This window comes from Salvelinus namaycush, chromosome 31 (assembly GCF_016432855.1).
Source record: "Salvelinus namaycush isolate Seneca chromosome 31, SaNama_1.0, whole genome shotgun sequence".
NCBI lineage: Eukaryota > Metazoa > Chordata > Actinopteri > Salmoniformes > Salmonidae > Salvelinus > Salvelinus namaycush.
The window spans coordinates 47,503,811-47,530,323 of record NC_052337.1 but is presented as its reverse complement, the minus strand read 5'-3'; the positions used below and the strand labels follow the sequence as shown (position 1 = coordinate 47,530,323).

Genomic DNA, 26,513 nt, shown 5'->3' with positions numbered 1-26,513 from the left:
AAAATGGTCTTTTGGAGGAAGGATTGTTGACATACAGTGCATTCTGAAAATTTTCAGACCCCTTGACTTTATCCATATTTTGTTACATTACAGCCTTATTCTAAAAAAGAATTCAATCGTTTTTTCCCCTCATCAACCTACACACAATACCCCATAATGACAAAGCAAAAACAGGTTTTTAGATTTTTTTGTACACTTATTAAAAAAAAACTGATCACATTTACGTAAGTATTCAGACCCTTTACTCAGTACTTTGTTGAAGCACCTCTGGCAGCGATTACAGCCTTGAGTCTTATTGGGTATGACTCTACAAGCTTGGCACACCTGTATTTTGGGAGTTTCTCCCATTCTTCTCTGCAGATCCTCTCAAGCTCTGTCAGATTGGATGGGGAGTGTCGCTGCACAGCTATTTTCAGGTTTATCCAGAGACGTTAGATCGGGTTCAAGTTGGCTGTGTGCGTAGGGTCATTGTCCTGTTGGAAGGTGAACCTTTGCCCCAGTCTGAGGTCCTGAGTGCTCTGGTGCTCTGTTTTTCAGCGGCAGAGACTGGGAGACTAGTCAGGATCAAGGGAAAGATGAACGGAGTGAAGTACAGAGAGATCCTTGATAAAAACCTGCTCCAGAGCGCTCAGGACCTCAGACTGGGGCGAATGTTCACCTTCCAACAGGACAACGACCCTAAGCACACAGACAACACAGCAGTGGCTTCGGGTCAAGTCTCTGAATGTCCTTGAGTGGCCCAGCCAGACTAGAAACTGATGGAAAATCTCTGGAGAAACCTGAAAATAACTGTGCAGCGATGCTCCCCATCCAATCTGGCAGAGCTTGAGAGGATCTGCAGAGAAGACTGGGAGACACTCCCCAAATACAGGTGTGCCAGGCTTGTAGCGTCATACCCAAGAAGACATGAGGCTGTAATCGATGCCAAAGGTGCTTCAACAAAGTACTGAGAAAAAGGGTCTGAATACTTATGTAAATTTGTTATTTCAGTTTTCTATTTTTAATAAATTAGCAAAAATGTCTAAACCTGTTTTTTGCTTTGTCATTATGGGGTTTTGTGTGTAGATTGAGGGGGGAAAACTATTTAATCAATTTTAGAATAAGACTAACACAATAAAATGTGGGAAAAATCAAGGTCTGAATACTTCCGAATGCACTGTATGTAAAAGCATAATTGAGAAATAATTTATCAAAGTTTGCATATTTATGACATTTTGGCTTTCTCCTTTAAGACTACATAATGTTTCATCGGTAGGTGCTACAAAGCAAACATTAGTGTCATATGAAGCCTTACTGCTTGTTCTGTAGTATTTTGATTCCCCCCCCCAAAAAAAATATTTCTGAAATATATCAAAATATAAACATGAATATTGGAAATATACAAATTTAGATTTGGCCATTTTTTTTGTATATATTGTAGAACATAATATACTCAACGGGCATATTAGTTCCAGAGTGGCATCTCTGCTAGTTTTAAAGTTATGGCCCATTTTATACAGAGAAATTGGCGTAGTAGGCAATCACAGACCTCCTTTTACTTATGTATTGCACTCCCTGCAAATCACCAGCAGAGGGCAACCCTTTTGAATACATTTTCACGTTCAATCTGTTAAGGTTTACAAATCGGATAAAAGTAGCAGACATCCCACTCTGGAACTTTGATATGCCCGTGGAGTAAACTATGTTCAATAATATGTAGAAACATTTGCCAAACCAACAATGGTATACAGTATTTTCAATATTCATGTTTATACAGTATTCAAAAATTTGTGTATTTCTTTATTGAAATCAAAATACTAGTCATATTACATATCAAGAGCTTCATATGACAATTTTTTTTTTTGCTTTGAAGAACCTAGAGATGAAACATTAGGGAGTCATATTGGAGTCCTGGGCAAGGCCAAAATGTCACTTTGAATGTATTTTAAGTGTTTGGTCTGATGATAATAACATTTATACACTGAGTATACCAAACATTAGGAACACCTTCAGAACAGCCTCAATTCGTTGGGGCATGGTCTCTACAAGGGCCAACATCCCTGTGGAACACTTGACACCATGTTGACCCCAATGCTTCCCACAGTTGTCAAGTTGGCTGGATGTCCTTTGGGTGGTGAACCATTCTTGATAAACACAGGAAACTGTTGAGTGTGAAAAACCCAGCAGCGTTGCAGTTCTTGACACTCAAACCGGTGCGCCTGGAACCTACTACCATACCCCTTTCAAAGGCACTTAACTTTTGTCTTGCCCATTCAACCTGTGATTGGCACACATACACAATGTCTCGATCTATCTCCTTCTCTTCGTCTACACTGATTGAAGTGGATTTAACAAGTGACATCAATAAGGGATCATAGCTTTCACCTGGTCAGTCTGTCATGGAAAGGGCAGGTGTTCCTAATGTTTTGTACACTCAGTCTATATTGATGTTATATATGTAACTATACCATGTTCAGATTTGTAAAACTATTTGTTATTCAAGAACAGTCAAGATAATGATGAGCCAACTCGAGCACACATCCTATACATGCAAAAAATAACATAACAATCTGTACTGTTCCCTTCTCAGCCCTATTAATTGTGCATGTCTTCCTTTCTATACCTGTCTTTCAAATATCTGGCTGTGGCCACCATATGGAACATGTTTTCCAAAAATGCGTGACTAATTATTATAATATGAAACAGGAGAACCAAAAGGAGAGCATAGGCCCATCGAGACGATGTTACTCACGGTTGGGTTCTGTATTGAGAGAAAGCCTAGTTCCTTGCCGTTCGCTGGAACAGGAGTCTTTGTTACCAGGGGCTTTGTGCATAAAGGAACTACAGTGGCCATGTACCCAGGTAATTCTCACCACTGATGATGACGACTGAGGCCGGGGTTCAATCTGATCGTACTTGTCGACAATGCACCATTTTAAAGGTCATTTCCAATTGAGCCCACATGCTACGTGTTTTTCTCCTATTTCCCCGCACCCTTTCAGGGGTGTAACATTATGATGTTACTATTATTGAGATTGGTTTCAAATACATGATCTGTGTATGTGTGAACCTAGAAGCATACTCAGTCTGTCAGTCTGATACTGTATGAGCGACATAGCGGCTAATTGTAGGGGAGAGTGGGGTAAATTGAGTATAATTTTTTATTTATTTTTTATTCAGCATCACTACATCAAGGGAGATGTATAGCATTCTTTCCAACATATATCTACATATATTTCAAGATGTTGTGTATCCTTGGAAATAATCAGAATTCATATTAACGTGACAGTTTTGAAAACAGATTGTCCAAAAAAAAGTGTTCTCTTGGCGCAATTTACCCGGGTATGGGGTAAGTTGAACCACCGGACAGGCTCAGTTAACCCACCTACACATTTCTGTACTGAAAGAAATATTACCACTACCTTTTTAAAGCCATGTCTAGCTTTATTACTCAATCACAATCGCTTTTTTTGTATTTTATTCATTTTAAGCATCTTTTAACACGGGCTTAATGCCTAACAAACACTTTGTACTTTTTATCGCTGGGATATGAACTTCCTTACCACTTATTTTTTCCGTGTGGTTTCTTCCTCCACAGACTCCATGAAATGATGACCTCTTCCTCAATATTTGGTCAAATGATATATTTTGTTTATGGTTTCCTAGAAACAAGGTTGGGTTAACTTACCCCTTTGGCTCAACATACCCCACTCTCCTCTATAGCTAGCAGGCTATGTGTTCGTAGTAGAGGTCGACCGATTATGATTTTTAACGCCGATACCTATTATTGGAGGACCAAAAAAAGCCGATACCGATTAACCGGTAATAATTTTTTTAAATAAAAAAATTGCGTATATATTTGTAATAATGACATTTACAACAATACTGAATGAACACTTATTTTAACTTAATATAATACATCAATAAAATCAATTTAGTCTCAAATAAATAATGAAACATGTTCGATTTGGTTTAAATAATGCAAAAACAAAGTGTTGGAGAAGAAAGTAAAAGTGCAATATTTGCCATGTAAAAAAGCTAATGTTTAAGTTCCTTGCTCAGAACATGAGAACATATGAAGGCCGGTGGTTCCTTTTAACATGAGTCATCAATATTCCCAGGTAAGAAATTTTAGGTTGCAGTTATTATGACTATTTCTCTATATAATTTCTATTTCCTATACCTGTGACTATTGGATGTTCTTATAGGCACTATAGTATTGCCAGCCTAATCTCGGGAGTTGATAAGCTTGAAGTCATAAACAGCGCAATGCTTGAAGCACAGCGAAGAGCTGCTGGCAAATGCAGGAAAGTGCTGTTTGAATGAATGCTTATGAGTCTGCTGCTGCCTACCACCGCTCAGTCAGACTGCTCTATCAAATCATAGACTTAATTATAATATAATAATACACAAATACGAGCCTTAGGTCATTAATATGGTCAAATCCGGAAACTATCATTTCGAAAACAAAACGTTTATTCTTTGTGAAATACGGAACTGTTCCATATTTTATCTAACAGGTGGCATCCCTAAGTCTAAATATTGCTGTTACATTGCACAACCTTTAATGTTATGTCATAATTATGTACAATTCTGGCAAATTAATAACGGTCTTTGTTAGGAAGAAATGGTCTTCACACAGTTTGCAACGAGCCAGGCAGCCCAAACTGCTGCATACACCCTGACTCTGCTTGCACAGAACGCAAGAGAAGTGACACAATTTCCCTAGTTAAAATAAATTCATGTTGGCAGGCAATATTAACTAAATATGCAGGTTTAAAAATATACTTTTGTATTTATTTTAAGAAGGGCATTGATGGTTATGTACAAATCGGTGCAATGTCAGTCCTTTTTTTCGAGAATGTCCTTGTTAGATCATCACCCGTTTGGTGAAGTAGTTTGTGATTTGATGATAAATTAACAGGCACCGCATCGATTATATGCAACGCAGGACACGCTAGATAAGCTAGTAATATCATCAACCATGTGTAGTTAACTAGTGATTATGTTAAGATTGATTGTTTTTTATCAGATATGTTTAATGCTAGCTAGCAACTTACCTTGGCTCCTTGCTGCACTCACGTAACAGGTAGTCAGCCTGCCATGCAGTCTCCTCGTGGAGTGCAATGTAATCGGCCATGATCGGTGTCCAAAAATGCCGATTACCGATTGTTATGAAAACTTTAAATCGGCCCTAATTAATCGGCCATTCCGATTAATCGGTCGACCTAGTTCGTAGATCAACTGAGGTGAATGAAGCTACAGAAGCCAAGGTGATAATGGCTGGTGTCATTTTTGCTTTATTTTTGTTTTTCAATTGCATAGAAATGCAATAAATGAGCTTCAACTTTCAAAAATGTATTGGAATACCATTTGGATCAAGTTCAGCTTTCCCCAACTTAGATCCCGCCCTGTTCATGCTCCCTCGCCGATGCTTGCCTCACCTGACGGTCCTCCACCACCTTGTTTGTCTTTCATTGAAAATGCATGGCTTCCGTTGTTTCATCGTCCCCAGTGGAAATCCACTGTTATCATGAATGTGATCTCTACGAATACGGGAATATTGCCTTTTAAAAGCTGCGTTGTCGACAGCCTGTGATCGTATTGAATTCCAGTGGAGTGATACTGATGGTTTGTGAGGACTGATGTTTTTTTGACAATTGTAGCATTTTAGCTAAGCCAACCCAGCTACGGACAGAAGTGACATTTACGTAGCAGGTTATGAGAATTAATGTAACAGGTTAGGAAAATGTATGTAGCAACTGGGATTATATGTAGAAGCCAGACAACAGTTTAAATTAAGCATTACAAGTCGATAGATCAATATATCCCCAAGCAACCAGGAGAAAGTGAGTTATCAGTGGTTTGCAGTTGTGCATAAATCTAAGTAAAGCGACAAACTCGAACCCAACAAGCAATGGCTTCCCTTAAAGGAAAAGACAAAGAACAACTTGGAGATGCAAATGAGAGCAACGAACAGCTGAAGGATATCCAGGAAAACATAGCTAAACATTACCACAACAAACTGTTACAATCTGTTAAAAAAGTAGATTTCCTCAAAAGGAAAGTAGAGTCTATCGTGTCAGATATGTATATACAGGGCTGGCGCGTGGATGAACAAGACAACAAAATTGGCCTTCTGGAAACAAAGGTGCAAACTTTAAAAGTTTAACTGAATTAGCTAGAAAACGGAGACAAAATAATGAGAATATCGTCCCTACTGGAAGATGAGGAAAAAGGGGACCTTTCCAGCTATGTGATCAAGCTGATATCGGAGGAGCTAGGCGTGGATTTATCACCGGAGCATCTGGTGCGATGCCATCGGATCGGCGTGAAGCAGAAGAACGCTAAATACCCTTGCGATCAGACAGTCACTGGAGGAGAAAGGAATCAAGTCTCAACTCCGAATCCCGGCAGTGGTTGGTGGTGGTTATTTGTGAGAATAGAGAGGGGCTATATCCGGGGGATTGTGATAGAGTGACTGGGATCAGATACTTCTCTCGGAGGACCCACCTTAAGTAGACCCCCCCCACCAGCAACTATACTTTAATGACATTTATTAGGTAATACAAACTAACCACAGTACTTAAGTGGCAGTATTTCTTCAAATGTATGTATCTACCTTTTTTTTTTTTTTTTTTTTTTTTGGTACGTTAGGAGAGGAAAAAAGCCCTAAAAAGGCATAGCACCTCTATGAATTTGCATGATGTTTTTTGTTAAGTCTGCTCAGTCCATATATGCCTTCGGAAAGTATTCAGACCCCTTGACTTTTTACACATTTTGTTACGTTACAGCCTTATTCTAAAATAGATTTTTTTAAATTACATTTTTGAGTCTTCTTGGGTATTATGCTATAAGCTTGGCACACCTATATTTGGGGAGTTTCTTCCATTCTTCTCTGCAGATCCTCTCAAGCTCTGTCAGGCTGGATGGGAAGTGCACAGCTATTGTTTGCACAGCTATTTTCAGGTCTCTCCAGAGATGTCTGATCAGGTTCAAGTCCAGGCTCTGGCTGGGCAACTCAAGGACATTCAAAGATCTGTCCCGAAGCCACTCCTGTGTTGTCTTGGCTGTGTGCTTAGGGTCGTTGTCCTTTTGTAAGGTGAACCTTCGCCCCAGTCTGAGGTCCTGAGCGCTCTGGAGCAGGTTTTCATCAAGGATCGGTCTGTACTTTGCTCCGTTCATATTTGCCTCAATCCTGACTAGTCTCCCAGTCCCTGCCGCTGAAAAACTTCCCTACAGCATGATGCTGCCACCACCATGCTTCACCGTAGGGATGGTGCCAGGTTTCCTCCAGATATGACTTAAAATGGGTCCTCAGATCCTCAAACGGTTCTACAGCGGCACCATCAAGAGCATCCTGACTGGTTGCATCACTGCCTGGTATGGCAACTGCTCAGCCTCCGACCGTAAGGCACTACAGAGGGTAGTGCGAACAGCCCAGTACATCACTGGGGCCAAGCTTCCTGCCATCCAGAACCTCTATACCAGGCGGTGTCAGAGGAAGGCCCTAAACATTTCAGACTCCAGCCACCCTAGTCATAGACTGTTCTCTCTACTACCACATGGCAAGTGGTACCGGAGCTCCAAGTCTAGGTCCAAGAGGCTTCTAAACAGCTTCTACCCCCAAGCCATAAGACTCCTGAACATCTAGTCAAATGGCTACCCAGACTAACCGCATTGCCCCCCCCCCCCCTCTCCACACCACTGCCACTCTCTGTTGTCATCTATGCATTGTCACTTTAATTAACTCTGCCTACATGTACATACTACCTCAACTAACCGGTGCCCCCGCACATTGACACTGTACCGGCACCCCCCTGTATATATTGTTATTTTTTACTGCTGCTCTTTAATTACTTGTTACTTTTATCTCTTATTCTTAACCATATTTTTTGAAACTGCACTGTTGGTTAGCGGCTCGTAAGTAAGCATTTCACTGTATGGTCTACTACACCTGTTGTATTCGGCTCATGTGACTAATAAAATTTGGTTTAATGTGACGCATGGCATTCAGGCCAAAGAGTTCAATCTTGGTTTAATCAGACCAAGCGCGCTGTCTGAGGAGTGGCTTTTGTCTGGCCACTCTACCATAAAGGCCTGATTGGTGGAGTGCTGCAGAGATGGTTGTCCTTCTGGAAGGTTCTCCCATCTCCACAGAGTGACAGAGCTCTAGAGTTAGAGAGACCATCGGGTTCTTGGTCACCTCCCTGACCAAGGCCCTTCTCCCCCGATTGCTCAGTTTGGCCGGGCGGCCAGCTCTAGGAAGAGTCTTGGTGGTTCCAAACATCTTCCATTTATGAATGATGGAGGCCACTGTGTTCTTGGGAACCTTCAATGTAGCAGACATTTTTTGGTACCCTTCCCCAGATCTGTGCCTCGACACAATCCTGTCTTGAAGCTCTATGGAGAATTCCTTCGACCTCATGGCTTGGTTTTTGCTCTGACATGCACTGTCAACTGTTGAACCTTTTTATATACATTTAGCAACCGTTAGGAGAATGAACAGAGTGCATCGTCCGGACCCAAAATGAATTAAATACATAAATGAACAAATTACATTTTATAATTACAAATGTAGACAGAGGTCAGAAAAAACAACCCCCAATATAATGTGGGATGCCTTTAAGGCGTACATTAGGGGGATGATGATGATCTCAAGGCTTTTACTTGTGACATAGTTAAATGAACTAAAGAGGAACAATGGGTACATATTTAAGATGTGCATGCTCATCCCCAGAATCGTTTTACGTGTCTATTTTCAAAGTAGTATTAAGCTAAGAACATTAATGACTTCATAGTTTATAACAATGTGGAGGAAAATGGTACTTTTACAAGAACCAATATCATTCCCTAAAAACACAGCCTTATGGAACAATCCTTGCATAGCTTTTCAGAATTCAGATTTTTTATTATTATTTTATTTCATTATTGGTCCACATGGAAAACTAAATGCATAGAAACCATAAATTACTTGGTAACAGGAAATACATTGATTTCCATTACGGAATTAAAAAGCAATTTTGTCTGACCAATGTAGATGGTTTCAAATATATGCAACTTAAGTTACATTACACAATTAAATTTGAAATCTTTTGGACATCAGCGCAACCTTGAGGGAATCTTATTTGAGCCAGAAAAGGACGTTCATAAGATATACAAAACCTTGCAGAGAGTATATCCAACTGACAATCGTTTTGAACCAAGACTGATGTTGGTACGAGATGGAGGGAAAGTTGGAGCATAAATAACGACATTACAGTTAACTAAAATGTCCGCTTAATCTGGTATAAACTAATGTATAGAATTTATTATACAAGAAACAAAATTCACAAATTCTACAGCACAACTGCAGAGTTATGTCTTAAGTGTCAAATGAATAATGACTCAATAAACCATGCTTTCTGGGAATCCTAAAAAGTCTAGAAGTTGTGGGCGGAGCTAGAAAGTTGCCTGTCAGAAGTATTACAATGTAAACTTACTTTTAATCTGTGTCATATTTCAAGACGTGGCATATGTCCCAATGAGCTGGACAATTCTCTTATCACTCATGCTGGAAAAAACACATAACTAAAAACTTGGAAATCAATCAATCCGCCATCATTAACACAATGGAAAAATCTAATGATTTATTGAAATAGCATGGGCGACCGAGGAAAAACAAATTGGCACAATTTAAGACCAAGTGGCAAGCAATAATGCAGGCACTAGGGATGGGGCTGTGAGCATATGGGTCTGGGCAGATGAGATGTAGTCGTTGTTTGTATCTGGAGTGAAAAAAACCTGGGTTAGGCTTAGCTAAAATGCTAGTTGTCCACAACAGTTATCCCCAACACGACAACTAGATGGAGCTGTACTGATAACCACAACCGTACAAACCATCAGTCCCGACAAACCATCATTTATCATAACACCAACCTAAGAAGAGGGATATGTATTTATACTCATGTATCTCTTTAGTATAAGCAAGAACATAGATTAAAAAGTACCCCTTTTAATACATAGCATAGCTATTTTGAAAGTAATTAAGGAAATGCATATCACTTGGACAAGTGTTGTGATTTACCGTTGTGTGAATGAGTGACTAATTTCTGTGTTATCCATGCAGGTACCATCTATCAGGCATATGAGCCCATTCTCTTCCAGTCCATTCGGAACCCTTTTGTATTCAGATGCATAGATCATGTTTTGATTGACGGCAATGACAAAGGCATCTCTAAAATAGTGTACAGGTGAGAAATGTGGCATAGAAAAATGGGTAACACTTTACTTGACACTCAGTGTCATGACACGGTTATAACCATTGCATAATATCATAACAGGTGACATAACCTGTCATATGATCATAACACTGTCATGAACATATATTGCGTTATTTTATGGCTGGTTATGACACCTCCATAAATGTCAAAACCCACGTTTTGTTTCAAATGTTTTTTTTCACTGCCAAGAAAATTCCTTTCATTTGAAAGTTTGTTTCTTTAATCCTTTGTTGTTGTAATTCATTCTCTAGTCATGTTTTTTTCAACATATACATTTTTTTTTGTTATTTTAACTTTATGACACTGTCAAGAAGTGTTATGACCATCCTGTGTCACTTTACTTGGTCCAAGAAAATACACTTTATGACACTGTCAAGAAGCATTGTGACCATCATAATCATACATACCCTCTTTTTGACTGATATAAGGGTATCTCGTCCTGCTCCTGAAATCTGCTCCTGCATTCATCCCAGTCATCAGCAACTGAGCATTGGGGTAGGTGCATGTCTGACATCAATGTAAGGTGAATGCACCAATTTGTAAGTCGCTCTGGATAAGAGCGTCTGCTAAATGACGTAAATGTAAATGTAAATGTGTCCGCAATTACAATGATAATTTAATATGGTCAATAAAATAAAATCTATAACAAACATACTGTTGACATGTAGCATATGGTGTAATGGAATGTTTTGCCTTGTGTGGTGGGTTTTGACACTCTTATGTAGGTGTCATAACCAGCCATAAAATAACGCAATATATGTCACAACAGGTCTAAATATGTCATGAAAGGGTTATGACCTTGTGATGTCAACTGGTATGACATGGTTATGACCGTGTTATGATGCTTGGTGTCAAGTAAAGTGTTACTGAAAAATGTCCTAGGGCTTGATGACTGTCCTACGACAATTTTTCACATGTAGATGGACAGCATTCATATTTAAAATTATTGATGTTTTCCAGGTCGTGCAGTGGAAGAGACCGCCTTGGTCCTTTCGGGTTGAGTGACATCACTTGGTTGACAGCCAATACAGAAAACCCGCTAGCAGTGGGTCAATATGTGAACAACTGCTCAAATGGTACCATCACATCTCTGCTCACCCATAGGAGAAATGGGGCTAGCTATAATTAGATTTAAATATTTCTATACAGATATGCTTCTATATCATGAAGACTATTTATTTTACATAATTACTGTCTGTCTGCAATGTTGCGAATGCTGTGACCACAGCATATCTAAATATTCCTTTTCCTCTTTTTTGTGTGTGGAATTATACTCTTGTCTTTCAGAGAGGGCTGCAAATGTGTGCTATCAGGAGTATGATGTGCCTGAAGCATTTCCTCTAGAACTTCGCCAGTACCTTCCCAATGTGAACTACAGACATGATACGCAAAGGCAAGAATTTAAAGGATGCTTGAAATAATGTTGGTCCCTACTTCCTACAGTATTTTTTGTTGTTGATTGTGTTACTGTTGACTGCGCCCATTGCAATCTCAAAAGTTCATTTATTAATTCAGCAGCTGTGTGGATTGATTCACTCATAAGTAATTTAAAGCAATTAACAGCAAGTGTAGGCCAGAGCTATTAATATGGATACGGCTCTGTTCTAGGCTACTGGGGTGTTTATTTAACTGTTTTATACCAGGGATACTAAACCTAGTGTTTCTGTTTGTATTCACAGCTATAAATGTATTAATACAAATGTTAATGACTTTCTGTTTTGGCTCCATTTCCAAACAGCAGCTTTTGCTGTTGTTGACTAGTGAGTAGTCTTCTGAGCCAGCCTGTCTTGAACTGGCTTAGTCTCGATGTGGCATGTGGTGACGCTTTCCATTGCCTGTCCAGCATAGCCACGCCTTATTACATAGAAGACAACCTAAATGTCCCTTGTCTGTCAAGAAGGTTTAATACAATTGTTTGAACTTACTCTGCCGATTGTCCGTGGGGTTGGTTATTATTCGGGTTCAAATTTGAGACAAAATATCCACAGGAAATTATTATTAAACCAACTTCAAAACGCAGGTCTCTGTGGCAATCAAGATTTTTTTTTGCTCATCCCCCTAAGACATGTGTACAAGACTGAAGAACATGCATGCTAACCAAAGTCTTGCTCGTGTTTACATGGCTGTGCTTATGTGCCAGGTTATAGAAATCTCGATGTTGTGGCCTGTGTGTTCCAGCCGCTGACCCACATGTATGCCAGAGTAAGCATGGGTTCGAATCTGACCCACTGCCGTTTGACTCCCCGATCTCCCCTGTTTTTCCAACACTTTACTATCTCTTTAATGAATCAAAACAATTATGCAAGGAGTGGGACTGCCCCACTCCTTAAAAATAACTTTTTAAAGAATGTTATGGCAAAATGTAGATTTCCTCCAAAATAGAAATACCCAAATGTAATTATTTTTCATGAGATGGCCATGAACAATAACTAGTAATGCTGCATATATCTATACAAGTTTAACTCACCTTTCTGGGAAAAGTAGTTGGAAATTCCCAAGGTGTACTCAAGTCTATACAACAAATATTCAGAAAATATAAAACCAATTTTTCCCTATTCAACAAAAGTGGGGGAATAGGGCTTGCAATGACTGAAATGTTTTTTTAAATATAGTAACAAACAAGTTATAAACAACTTTAAGATTTCACCTTTATAACTGTAAAATAAATATGATCATATTTAGTGACAGTACAAATGTTCATATAACTGATGAGAGCATTTTCTGCCAAGCCCCTCTGAGTGACGCAAAGACACCATTTGTATGTCTGCAGTGATTACGTCCCTCATTGACCAAGAGAAAGTGGTCGTGTTTCAATTCTACAAAATGATTTAGTATTTTTTTCATGTTGAGTTCTAAATCCGGCTGAGAATATCACAGCGAGATGAAAGTACGATTACTGAAATCGCTAGACTTTCCCCTTTTAATATGCCGTCTCTCAGGCTGGGCTCTGTCGCTCAGAGCCCAGCCTGAGAGAGGGGGGGAGAGCATACAGGTGGGGTGCTTTCTGGCATTATAAGGCACTGAACCCTGCGACATTCATTGTACACAAATGAGCGCATTGTACACACATGTCGGTCAGAACCGCTTCAATTCCCTTAAATAGAGGACTCAACATCCTAAGCGGTTAAAAAGTTATAATCCCAACGGCAGATCTCAAAGTCCAATAAATAATACTTGGATATTTTGTCTCAAATTTCAAACCATTAACAATCAACACCACGGACAATCGGCAGAGTAAATTCAAATGTGATTTGGGACGTTTTAAATGTTCTTATATGTAATAATGCGTGGCTACGCTGGACAGGCAATGGAAAGCATCGCTATGGAGTCAAATCCGGTTCAAAAGTTGAAGTGGTGCGAGATGAAACCTCATTGCGTGTGCAAACAGAAGAAATGTGGTCGAGCGAGCAGAGGACGGGTCCCGCGAGTCCACAGGCCAGCCGAGAGCACAAATTAAACTTGAGAGCTTGCAAGTGTGACTGAGCGAGCAGAACATCATAGCCACAGATAAAAAAAATCTTAAACAATAAATATAGAACTGTAATCAAAGAAATGTGATTCAAATGTGTAACAAATACATTTTAAATCATTCAATTGTCCACCAGCAATAGTCACGGTCAGGTTTTCGCTCTCAATTTCTCAAGTTGCTCGCTTTTAAGTCTTGGCACCTTGGGTTTGGTTCTATATTGTCACGCCCTGCCCTATAGTGGGCTTTGCTCCTAGTGGTTTACCCCACTGCCTAGGCAGCCAATAGCCTGACAATAATTATGCATGTGCTCCAGCCAATTGGAGTACAGCTCTCCCTGTATATAGGAGCGCGCCCCTACAGTCTTCCTATAGTTCTTCAGCGAGACTGAAGATTAGTCTTGGCAAGATAAGTCTCAAGATGATCCTGCCGCCGTTGATCCAGGGGGGTTATGCCATTCAATTTCGCTGCCCCTCCACCCTTTACAGGGGTCGTGTAAATGGTGATGGCATCACCCGAGAAGGTTACAGCTCTGAACAAGGAAATTGCAGAGCTTCTGGTGAAGGAAGCGCTAACAGTAGTTCCCCCAGAGCAGAGAAACAGCGGGCTTTACTCTTACCTATTTTCTCATGCCAAAGATGAGGCAGATTCTGGATATGCGGGTTTGAAAGAAGTCCGTACCCAAACGACCTTTCCGCATGCTCACAACGAGGCACCTTCTGGAGTGTATCCATCAGGGTGACTTTTTCCATGTTCCGGGGCTTCCGCGTCACAGGAAGTTTCTGTGCTTTGCTTTCCAAGGAGTGGCGTACGAGTACATGAGTGCCTTTTGGGTTCGCCCAAGCTCCTCGCACCTTTTCCAAATGTGTGGAGGCGGCAATAAAGCCGCTGCGTCGACAGTGTTCTGGCATAATTGGACGATCTGCTGGTTCTCACCCCGTCAGCAGAGCTGGCGATCGCACACACGACCCGACGGGTGACTCATCTCACCCGTCTGGGTCTTGCAGTGAATTGGGAAAAGAGCGCACCTTAGTGCTAGACGCGTTGTGTGAACCACCGTTTGAGCCTTTGGCCCAGATCTCTCTGAGAATGTTGTCCTCGAAGACGGCATCATTACTTTCCCAAGCGTGTCAGCGATCTATGCGCTCTGTCAACGCGACCTGAATGTCTCGCCATCAATGGTGATCTGAGCAGGGTGGTGTTGTTTCCTAATCCGGTGGTCATGCCTGAGATTATTAAGAGCTGTTACATATCGCGGACCCTAGAGCTATAGGCCTTTTTTCCTCCTCTTCATGCTGGAGAGAGAGGAACATCTCCATCTGTGTCCTGTCCCCACCTTATGTGAAGGGCACAGCAATGGTTAGGTGTTTGTGTGCTATGGTGCTGGAGCGCTTGGTCGACCACTCTCAAAACAGCGGTTGTCTCATTGGCTCTGTGATGTCATTGCCTTGGCCTATGAGACTAAGGGGCACCCAGTGCCTTAGGACATTAGGGCTCACTCTACACGTCGAGGTGCGATGACTTCTGCCCAAAATGTTTAGGGGTGCAGGGGTCGAGGATATCTGCACTGCAGCATCGTGGTTGACACCTTCCCCTTTTATACATTTCTACCTGTTAGATAAGTCATCGGGCTGTTTCGTACAGTCTACTTTCGTACACTTTAGCTGCCTAGAGGACTTAAGCTGAAGGGGGCGAGGTGGTGGGTTGTTTTGGGCAGCCCCCCCCCACTGGACATACATTACTTGATCTTTGGGATTTTTGGCTGGGTTTCTGTATATGCACTTTGTGACCTCTGCTGATGTAAAAAGGGCTTTATAAATACATGTGATTGATTGGCTGTCTTACATCCCTCATTCTCAACTCTGGACCTCGAAGCCAGTTCCACTGCTTTTTTTTTTTAATTCAATTTTTCCCCACTAACCAGGAACTGATTTATACCTGGGACACCAGGTAGATGCAATTAATTATCCGGTAGAACAGAAAACCAGCAGGCTCAGGACTTCGTAGTGTAAAAGCTGAATACCCCTAGTCTACATGTTTAGTTCAAAACATGATTCTCTTGCCCACCAGTCTTTTTATATTTTTATTTATTAAGGATCCCCATTAGCTGCTGCTAAAGCAGCAGCTACTCTTCCTGGGGTCCAGCAACATTAAGGCAGTTATACAATTAGAAATATTACATTTCATAACACATTAAGTGTGTGCCCTCAGGCCACTACTCTACCAAATATCTACAATACAAAATCCGTGTGTAGAGTGCATGTGTATGCGTGTGAGTATCTGTGCCTGTCTCCGCTGTTCCATAGGTGTGTATTATTATTATATATTTTTTAATAATAATATGATTCTACTGCTTGCATCAGTTACCTGATATGGAATAGAGTTCCATGTAGTCATGGCTCTATGTAGCACTGTGCACCGTCCATAGTCTGTTCTGGACTTGTGGAATGTCTTGTGGGGTATGCATGGGTGTCCGAGCTGTGTGCTCATAGTTTATATAGACAGCTTGGTGCATTCAGCATGTCAATACTTCTTAGAAAAACAAGTAGTGATGAAGTCAATATCTCCTCTACTTTGAGCCCTGAGAGATTAACATGCATTGTATTCATGTTAGCTCTCAATGTGCATTTAAGGGCCAGCTGTCCTGCCCTGTTCTGAGCAAATTTGTGGCACCTGACCACACGACTGGACAGCAGTTCATAGGGTTGTTAAGGCAAAGCAGCACTTTATTATGGACAGACTTCTCCCCATCTTAGCTACTGTTGCATCAACATGTTTTGACCATGACAGTTTACAATCCAGGGTTACTCCAAGCAGTTTAGTCATCTCCACTTTCTCAATTTCCACATGATTTATTACAAGATTTAGTTGAGGTTTAGGGTTTAGTGAATGTTTTGTCCCAAATACAATGCTTTTAGTTTCTGAAATATTTAGGACCAACTTATTTCTTGCCACCCATTCTAAAACTGACTGCCACTCTAAGTGTTGCAGTAATTTCACTCGCTGTAGTAGCTTTACTCAAAGCCAGTGGCGTGTCATTAGTAAAGATTTTAAAAAGTAAGGGGCCTAGACAGTTGCCCTGGGGAATTCCTGATTATACCTGGATTATGTTGGAGAGGCTTCCATTAAAGAACACCCTCTGTGGTCTGTTAGACATATTGCCTGGTATGGCAACTGCTCTGCCTCCGACCGCAAAGCACTACTGAGGGTACTGCGTACGGCCCAGTACATCACCGGGGCCGAACTTCCTGCCATCCAGGACCTCTATACCAGGCAGTGTCAGAGGAAGGCCCTAAAAATTGTCAAAGACTCCAGCCATTCTAGTCATAGACTGTTTTCTCTGCTACCGCACGGCAAGCGGTACCGGAGCGCCAAGTCTAGGTCCAAGAGGCTTCTAAACAGCTTCTACCCCCAAGCCATAAGACTCCTGAACATCTAATCAAATGGCTATCCCAGACTATTTGCACCCCCCCCCCCCCCCCCCCCCTTTTACGCAGCTGCTACTCTCTGTTATGTATGCATAGTCACTTTAATAACTCTACCTACATGTACATATTACCTCGACTAACTGGTGCCCCCACACGTTGAATCTGTACCGGCACCCCTGCTGCTCTTCAATTATTTGTTACTTTTATTTTGTACTTTTTTTTTAGGTATTTTTCACAACTGCTTTCTTGGTTAAGGGCTTGTAAGCATTGCACTGTAAGGCATACACCGGTTGTTTTTGGCGCATGTGACAAATACAATTTTGTTTTATTTGACATGTAACTTTTTATCCACAACATAGCAGTGGGTGAAAAGCCATAACACATCCATTTTTACAGCAGCAGACTATGATCGATAATGTCAAAGGCCGCACTAAAGTCTAACAAAAAGAGCTCCCACAATCTTTTTATGACAAATTTCTCTCAGCCAATCATCAGTCATTTGTGTAAGGGCCGTGCATGTTGATTGTCTTTCCCTATAAGCGTACTGAAAGTCTTGCCAATTTGTTTACTGTAAAATAGCATTGTATCTGGTCAAACATAATTTTTTCCAAAAGTTTACTAAGGATTGGTAACAGGCTGATTGGTTGGCTATTTGAACCAGTAAAGAGGGATTTACCATTCTTGGGTAGCAGATTGACTTTTGCTTCCCTCCAGGCCTGAGAACACCCACTTTTTTTTGTAGGCTTAGATTGAAGATATAGCAAATAGGAGTGGCAATATCGTCCGCTATTATCCTCAGTTATCCACACTCACTTTTCAGAATTCTAAATTACAATGCTTGTCTTTCATAATTTGGTCAGTTATACTTGGATGTGTAGTGTCAGCGTTTGTTGCTGGCATGTCATGCCTAAGTTTGCTAATCTTGCCGATGGGGGGGAAAAAATCATTAAAGAAGTAGGCAATATCACTGGGTTTGTGATGAATGAGCCATCTGATTCAATGAATGATGGAGCTGAGTTTGCCTTTTTGCCCAAAATTTAATTTAAGGTGCTCCAAAACGTGTTCTTTATACAATTTCTTTGTTTCATAGTATAGTTTCTTCTCTTTGTTCAGTTTAGTCACATGATTTCTCAATTTGCAGTACGTTTGCCAATTGGTTGTGCAGCCAGACTTATTTGCCATTCATTTTACCTCATCCCTCTCAACCATACTATTTTTCAATTCCTCATCAATCCGCGGGGATTTACGTTTTTACAGTAATTTACTTAATGGGTTTATGCCTATTAGTGACTGGAATAGGCAATTTCATAAATGTGTCTGGTTGCTCCTCATTACACACTACAGACCAGCAAATATTCCTTACATCATCACAAAACTAATTGTATGACCTCATATACACTATATTAGGCCCAGCCTTTGGTACTTTGGTTTTCCTAGATATGGCTACTATATTGTGATCATGACATCCAATGGATTTGTAAAGCAAATTTAAAGCTGTAAAGCTGATAGTACAGGGTGAGAAAAACACAGTGGAATTCCTTCTAGGGCACACCGCCTCAGTGCTAACAGTATAACTCTGGTTCATAGGCACATGATTGCTGTATACAATAGTTGTAGGCTCGACAGAGGCATTCAGGGGAGTTAGAGGGACATAAATGAGATGACTTACATTGTGACTGCCAACACCCCTGGGATAATGTAAATCTGCTGCAGCATTACGACAAGTCGGCTACACAATGGTAGGGATTATCTGAGTTGGGTCTGGGTCGTTGATAAATCATTGTCTCAATGTAGCCTTGAAATTCGTGGACAGAGTTCAGGAGCTAAGATGACGCTGTCAGCACCCAGCAGCTGTCGTAGAACAGTTGGAAGCTGTCTTGTAACGTCCTGTACTCGTGCTCCAGGGTAGCACAGGGTTTTTGCCCCAGGAACCAAGATGTTTCTTACCATAGAGCTGCCGATGACGACAGCTGGTGCAACGGCTGATGAGGTCCTGCCGTTCTTTCGCCTCGAGTGATTTCGCAAAATTCCTCAAGGACCAAAAGGTGGTCCGATGGACCTGAGCCAGCTGTAGTATCCATTGTGGATGATGAATGGACCAGACTCTTAGTCTCACTGTCCCATGAGGGGGGAAAGCTCTGAGGATCTGAACCCGAGGTAGAAGCTACTGGAGAGAGAAACAGAAGACTAAGGCGCAGGTACCTCCGGATCCAATCTCGATTTGGAAGCCCCCGGTGAATAAGGCGCCGGAACCTCCTGGATCCAGGGTGGCAAAGCCAAGAAGGCCCCCTTTGCCAGAGTTTTCTGTTTTCGACTTCCATGGTGAGCGACATATCTCCATGGCTGGGAGGTAGGATTGAGGACAGGAACGTCCACTAAGTCACCAGGAGCATCCTCCTAAATCTATTCTCCAGGGAAGGCAGAGACTCCTCCGGGGAGGGATTCCTGCGGAGTACCGGCCAGTCGGCTGTGGAGAGCCGACACTTTGACTAGGTGCGGCGAGTTGAGTTAGGTCACAGTAGTTGTTAGTCTATTGGACTACATTCTAGTACTTGGTGGCAGCCACAGCTGGGCCTTACCTTTTTTCACAAGGGAATTGTTGGCACTGACAAGGAGTACAGCCATCTAGCTCTATGATATAGAACTGGAATTACATACCCAGTAACTATCGATTTCAGGCTGATGGGGGGCGGGCTTAAAGGCGGGTGAGTGTCTAGAAACCTTAGATTGTCCGTCATTCCAGTAAGTGGCCAAACTAACAAATTCCTGCCCTTGGCCAATCCAGTGTTGTGATTGGCTATTATTTGGCCTGCAACCCATTGTGTGATTGGTTGAGCCTTCAAACCGATGCGCTGCAGAGCCATCTGTTTAGCTCAGACTAAGGTTTAGCTAGGTAGCCTGCTTGAGCAGTAACCTCCCAAATGAATTGGGAAATAAATTCAAATAGGTATACTATACCTTGAGTTGAGTGGAATCTACGTTAGCTAATTACTTCTTAGCCAGCGACATTCGTCTGTAAAACGAAAAGCAGACAGTCAGCTCTAGCAAACACCATAAAATGAGTTCACTAATTGAAGGCAGGATCCAATATTTAGCGTATTAAGCCCAAGGACACAGCGCAAATGGGGATTTTGAATTATATGAAGACAAAGGGGAGAACCTGCTGCAGTTCATACAGTACTTAAACAGTCCAAAATAATAGAAACTGACATATGATAAACCAGCTAAACATGTCAGAATCTGCTTTATTTGCCCAGTACGTTTGCATGTACAGGAATTTGACTCTGTGAAATGGTACTGTCACAATAAACAGACAAAATATATAGATGCAGAATTTCCACCCTGCATGCTTCTTTGCCCTGGAGTCGTGCAGGACCTTGGAGTGCAGGTGTTAGCCAATGACCATCTCAGCAGACCGGACAATCCGTTGCAGTGATTCAGGAGGTGAGGATGGACTCTGATGGTTGTTTAGAACTGAATCAGCACACACAGCATTCATGCAGCAATTCAGTTCTGCTCACTCAGTCACACTTGCAAGCTCTGTAATTTAATTTGCATTCACCACGCTGGCAATTGGGACTTGTCCTCTTCTCGCTCGACCACTTTTCTTCTTTCTCGACTCGTATTTGCTCACGCAATGTTTAATCTTGTTCTTGTTCGCACGGTTTATCTCGCGCCCGATCGACGTTTGACTCGGCTGTGACTTTACATAGCCACATCTGGACTAGGACTAGCACTGGCTCAGTTTGCGTTGGCCAAAGTAAGTCTTAACTAGTGACAACAGCTTCTCTCTTCTCCTCCAGGCCTTTGCGATGTGTGGTCCTTGTAGCGTTAAGAGACATCCACCCAGGGGAGGAACTCTTTTCGAACTACTTCACCATCGTGCATTAGGTCACATTTTTAAAACCGGTACTACCCGAACTTATTCAAGAAGAAACACTTGGCTACAGTGTGCCTTAGTGCACACAACCCAGGTCTTAAGATTTTTGAACACGTAAGATTATTATGAAAAGTACTTATTCAACTAGTCAAGTGAAAGCCTCTCTGAAGAACTGTGGGCCAGATGATTCTGTGTAGCCTATGAGGGAAGGACAATGAAAGAGACTGAAGGAAAAATGGAGAACATGAAACTGAGAAGACCATATTCATAAGAACATTTTCCTTTATTTCTGCATCTATACACACGTTTTGTCTGGAACAAAATATAAAATATTCAACGAAAGAGTATGTACAGTTTTATGAACAATAAACTTTTACTTTTGAATGATGAGATTAAATCCTGTCTTGTCTACTTTACACTATAGTCTTAACCCCGATTTGAACGGTCAACCTTCACAACTTCACTGTGGAAAGTCAAATACACTATATTTACAAAAGTATGTGGACAAATTAGTGGATTCAGCTATTTCAGCCACACCCGTTGCTGAAAGGTGTATAAAATCGAGCACACAGCCAATGCACTCTCTATAGACAAACATTGGCAGTAGAATGGCCTTACTGAAGAGCTTAGTGACTTTCAACGTGGCACTGTCATAGGATGCTACCTTTCCAACAAGGCAGTGCGTAAAATTTCTGCCCTGCTAGATCTGCCCCGGTCAACTGTAAGTGCTGTTATTATGAAGTGGAAACGTCTAGGAGCAATAACTGCTCAGCAGCGAAGTAGTAGGTCACGCAAGCTCACGGAACTGCACTGCTGAAGCGCATAAAAAAATCGTCTGTCCTCGGTTGCAACACTCCCTACCGAGTTCTGGAAGCAACGTCAGCACAATAACTGTTAGTTGGGAGCTTCATGAAATTGGTTTTCATGGCCGAGCAGCCGCTGACAAGCCTAAGATCACCATGCGCAATGCCAAGTGTCGGCTGGAGTGGTGTAAAGCTTGCCGCCATTGGACTCAGGAGCAGTGGAAACGCATTCTCTGGCGTGATTCGCTTCACGATCTGGCAGTCCGACGGATGAATCTGGGTTTGGCCGAGAACGCTACCTTACACAATGCATAGTGCCAACTGTAAAGTTTGGTAGCAAGTCCCCGCAGCAATGTTCTAACATCTAGTGGAAAGCCTTCCCAGAAGAGTGGAGGCTGTTATAGCAGCAAAGGGACCAACTCCATATTAATACCCATGACTTTGCAATGAGATGTTCGACAAGCAGGTGTCCACATACTTTTGGTCATGTAGTGTATTGCAAAGGACTCACATTTTTCTGTACAGAGGGAGAGGTCAAATATACACATTGAAGAAAAATGGTTACCACTAAATACTCTTTTCAACCTTTTACTTTAAATACAACCCTACATTTTGTTTTTCTAAAGCTCTTTAAAAAAAAAAGTGTTTGCTCCTCAGAGTAGGGAGAAAATAACTGCACAACCTGTTACCCAATTGAGCATGTTTTTGTATGTCAAAATCAATGGTATAGATGCACTGAGTATAGAAAACATTAAGGACACCTGCTCTTTCCATGACAGACTGACCAGGTGAAAGCTATGATCCTTTGCAAGCATTTCACTGTAAGGTGTATTCAGCGCATGTGACAAATAACATTTTATTTTATTGATGTCTCTTGTTAAATACACTTCAATCAGTGTAGATGAAGGGGAGGAGACAGGTTAAAGAATACATTTTAAGCCAAGACAATTGAGACATGGATTGTGTATGTACAGTCGTGGCCAAAAGTTTTGAGAATGACACATCATTTTCAAAGTCTGCTGCCTCAGTTTGTATGGTGGCAATTTGCATATACTCCAGAATGTTATGAAGAGTGATCAGATGAATTGCAAAGTCCCTCTTTGCCGTGCAAATGAACTGAATCCCCAAAAAACATTTCCACTGCATTTCAGCCCTGCCACAAAAGGACCAGCTGACATGTCAAGTGATTCTCTCGTTAACACAGGTGTGAGTGTTGACGAGGACAAGGCTGGAGATCATTCTGTCATGCTGATTGAGTTCAAATAACAGACTGGATGCTTCAAAAGGAGGGTGGTGCTTGGAATCATTGTTCTTCCTCGGTCATCCATGGTTACCTGCAAGGAAACACGTGCCGTCATCATTGCTTTGCACAAAAAGGGCTTCACAGGCAAGGATATTGCTGCCAGTAAGATTGCACCTAAATCAACCATTTATCGGATCATCAAGAACTTCAAGGAGAGCGGTTCAATTGTTGTGAAGGCTTCAGGGCGCCCAAGAAAGTCCAGCAAGCGCTAGGACCGTCTCCTAATGTTGATTCAGCTGTGGGATCGGTGCACCACCAGTACAGAGCTTGCTCAGGAATGGCAGCAGGCAGGTCTGAGTGCATCTGGACACAAGACTTTTGGAGGATGGCCTGGTGTCAAGAAGGGCAGCAAATAAGCCACTTCTCTCCAGGAAAAACATCAGGGACAGACTGATATTCTGCAAAAGGTACAGGGATTGGACTGCTGAGTATTGGGGTAAAGTCATTTTCTCTGATGAATCCCCTTTCCGATTGTTTGGGGCATCTGGAAAAAAGCTTGTCCGGAGAAGACAAGGTGAGCGCTACCATCAGTGCTGTGTCATGCCAACAGTAAAGCATCCATTCATGTGTGGGGTTGCTTCTCAGCCAAGGGAGTGGGCTCACTCACAATTTTGCCTAAGAACACATCCATGAATAAAGTATGGTACCAACACATCCCCCGAGAGCAACTTCTCCCAACCATCCAGGAACAGTTCGGTGACGAACAATGCCTTTTCCAGCATGATGGAGCACCTTGCCATAAGGCAAAAGTGATAAGTGGCCAGGAAACTCCCCAGACCTTAATCCCATTGAGAACTTGTGGTCAATCCTCAAGAGGCGGGCGGACAAACAAAAACCCACAAATTTTGACAAACTCCAAGCATTGATTATGCAAGAATGGGCTGCCATCAGTCAGGATGTGGCCCAGAAGTTAATTGACAGCATGCCAGGGCGGATTGCAGAGGTCTTAAAAAAAGAAGGGTCAACACTGCAAATATTGACTCTTTTTATCAACTTAATGTAATTGTCAATAAAAGCCTTTGACACTTATGAAATGCTTGTAATTATACTTCAGTATTCCATAGTAACATCTGACAAAAATATCTAAAGACACTGAGGCAGCAGTGTATACGAATATGTCATTCTCAACTTTTAGCCACGACTGTGTGTGTGCCACTAATGGGCAAGACAAAATGTTTAAGTGCCTTTTAACGGTGTAGGTGCCAGGCGCACCGGTTTGTGGAAAGAACTGCAACACTGCTGGGTTTTTCCACACAGTTTCCTGTGTGTAACAAGAATGGTACACCACCCAAAGGACATCCATCCAACTTGACAACTGTGGGAAGCATTGGAGTCAACATCGGCCAGCATCCCTGTGGAACGCTTTTGCGTTCTGAGGGCAAGGAGTGGGGGGGTGCAACTGAATATTAGGACCGTATTCCTAATGTTTGGTATACTCAGTGTATACATCCTTCAAGTAAGTACATCAGGGAAAAACAATCAGTTACAAATGAATGGAAAGACGACTCCAGGGGGAGGTACAAAAACAAACACTCAAAAGTTACTTTCCTGCAAAGTCCACCCTCATCCTCCCTCAAATCATTAAACATGCCTGTATTCACACAACAGGATGTCAACCAACACAGCAACAAGTCGTAATCCTAGACAGGCCAAACATTCAGCTCGAACAAACTGTTTTTCCTGCAGGTTGTGATACTAAGCACTTACTTCAATGACATACGCTTCCCTCAACACGTTAAATAGACAAGCAAAGACTAAAGGCTGTCTAGTACATTTTAATACTTCGTACACCACTACTGCCATAGTTCCATAGCTAGCTCCCTAAGGACTGATCGCATACACTGCTAGTTATATTTATGAGACAGTGAAATGAGCCCAAGTCCAGTCTGGGCACTGTACAGTGCAGGTCTATCAGATGCTCTTCAATTAATACATAAATATTAGAAAAATGACAGTGGTTTAATACGGTTTATGCATCGAATAGCTTTGATGAGTACTCGTCTGTGGGACTGAGTGTATTGATTAGAATTTCCACGACAGTACACTGAGGGTTACAATTCCACGGAGAGGAAGGTTTACATATATCTTAACACATTTTGAAATTATTGCCTTGTAAAGAGGGAAGCAACACAGTACATTTGACTTCCAATAGAGTACCACATTAGGAGTCATAATACCCATAAAACCTAGAGGTCAAACAGGGAAATGGTTCAAATTGTTTTCCACCATTCATTTTTCCCCATACGGGATTTTAGAAACACTTAAAATAAGAGCTGTGTTTCGTGTAGGCTTATCCTGGCGTGACATTTTGATAACCGTGTGATTCTCTAGGACAAGGTGACATCAGTATATTCGCCTTTTTTTCTCTCCCCAAAATGAAATGCTAATTAGCTGTTAAAGAACTACAAATGCCATGATGATCGTGACGAGACTGCAGAATCGAGGCAAAGGTAAGAATCTCTGGATTAACTATCCAAGGTTGGCTAAATGTAGTAATTCATTAATTGGCAGCATTTCTTTCAAATTTGACAATCATGTGAATCGTCTTGTGCAAGTTTTAAATTGACACAATACCTGTTAGCAAAGGTGTCCGCTAGAGATGACGTGCAGGAGCTTGCGTGGATGTGGTTTTGCATGTCTACTTTGATGCTATTTAGCATTCAAATCAGTAAATGGAGCCGAATATATTGATAAGTCGCCTTGTCTGAGAGTGATTTACATGGTTATCAAAATGACACCAGGGTTAGCCTACATGAAACACAGACCTTATTTTAATTGTTTCTAAAATCCCCTATGGGAAAAATGAAATGGTGGGAAACAATTTCCCTGTTTGACCTCTAGGTTTTATGGGTATTATGACACCTCCACCGTGGAGCTCTGCCCTGTGTAGGGTGCCGTCTTTCGGATGGGACGTTAAACGGGTGTCCTGACTCTCTGTGTTCATTAAAGATCCATGGCACTTATCGCAAGAGTAGGGGGTGTTAACCCCGGTGTCCTGGCTAAATTCCCAATCTGGCCCTCAAACCATCATGGTCACCTAATAATCCCCAGTTTACAATTGGCTCATTCATCCCCCTCTCCCCTGTAACTATTCCCCAGGTTGTTGCTGTAAATGAGAACATGTTCTCAGTCAACTTACCTGGTAAAATAACAGATATAAAAAGATGAAACTAAATCTGGTTTTACGCATTATGGGCTGGTTAATAAATTGCGCGTGTGGTAAATCAGGAAACTTTGGGAGCCCAAGAGATGTTTGCACTTCAGCCAACCATAGCTTCACAACCAGCATCTATAATTTCAATTGAAAACAAGTAAAACCTTTGCTAATAACCTCAAACACTCACACTGAGTTGCTCATCATTTTCAGATACCCTTAATGCACTTCAAGTACT

At 41.6% G+C, this 26,513-nt stretch overlaps 1 protein-coding gene across 1 annotated transcript in view; it reads left to right on the top strand.

Moving 5' to 3' along the window:
- The window catches only part of setd9 (SET domain containing 9), an 80,328-nt gene extending 58,923 nt beyond the window's left edge, over nt 1–21,405 (top strand). The window contains exons 3-7 of the mRNA XM_038971149.1: nt 2,686–2,841; nt 10,088–10,211; nt 11,202–11,317; nt 11,529–11,634; nt 20,939–21,405. Coding sequence (XP_038827077.1) covers nt 2,686–2,841; nt 10,088–10,211; nt 11,202–11,317; nt 11,529–11,634; nt 20,939–21,026 — 590 coding nt within the window. The 3' untranslated portion in view covers nt 21,027–21,405. The remainder of the gene's footprint in view (nt 1–2,685; nt 2,842–10,087; nt 10,212–11,201; nt 11,318–11,528; nt 11,635–20,938) is intronic.
- The last annotated feature ends 5,108 nt before the right edge of the window (nt 21,406–26,513 follow it).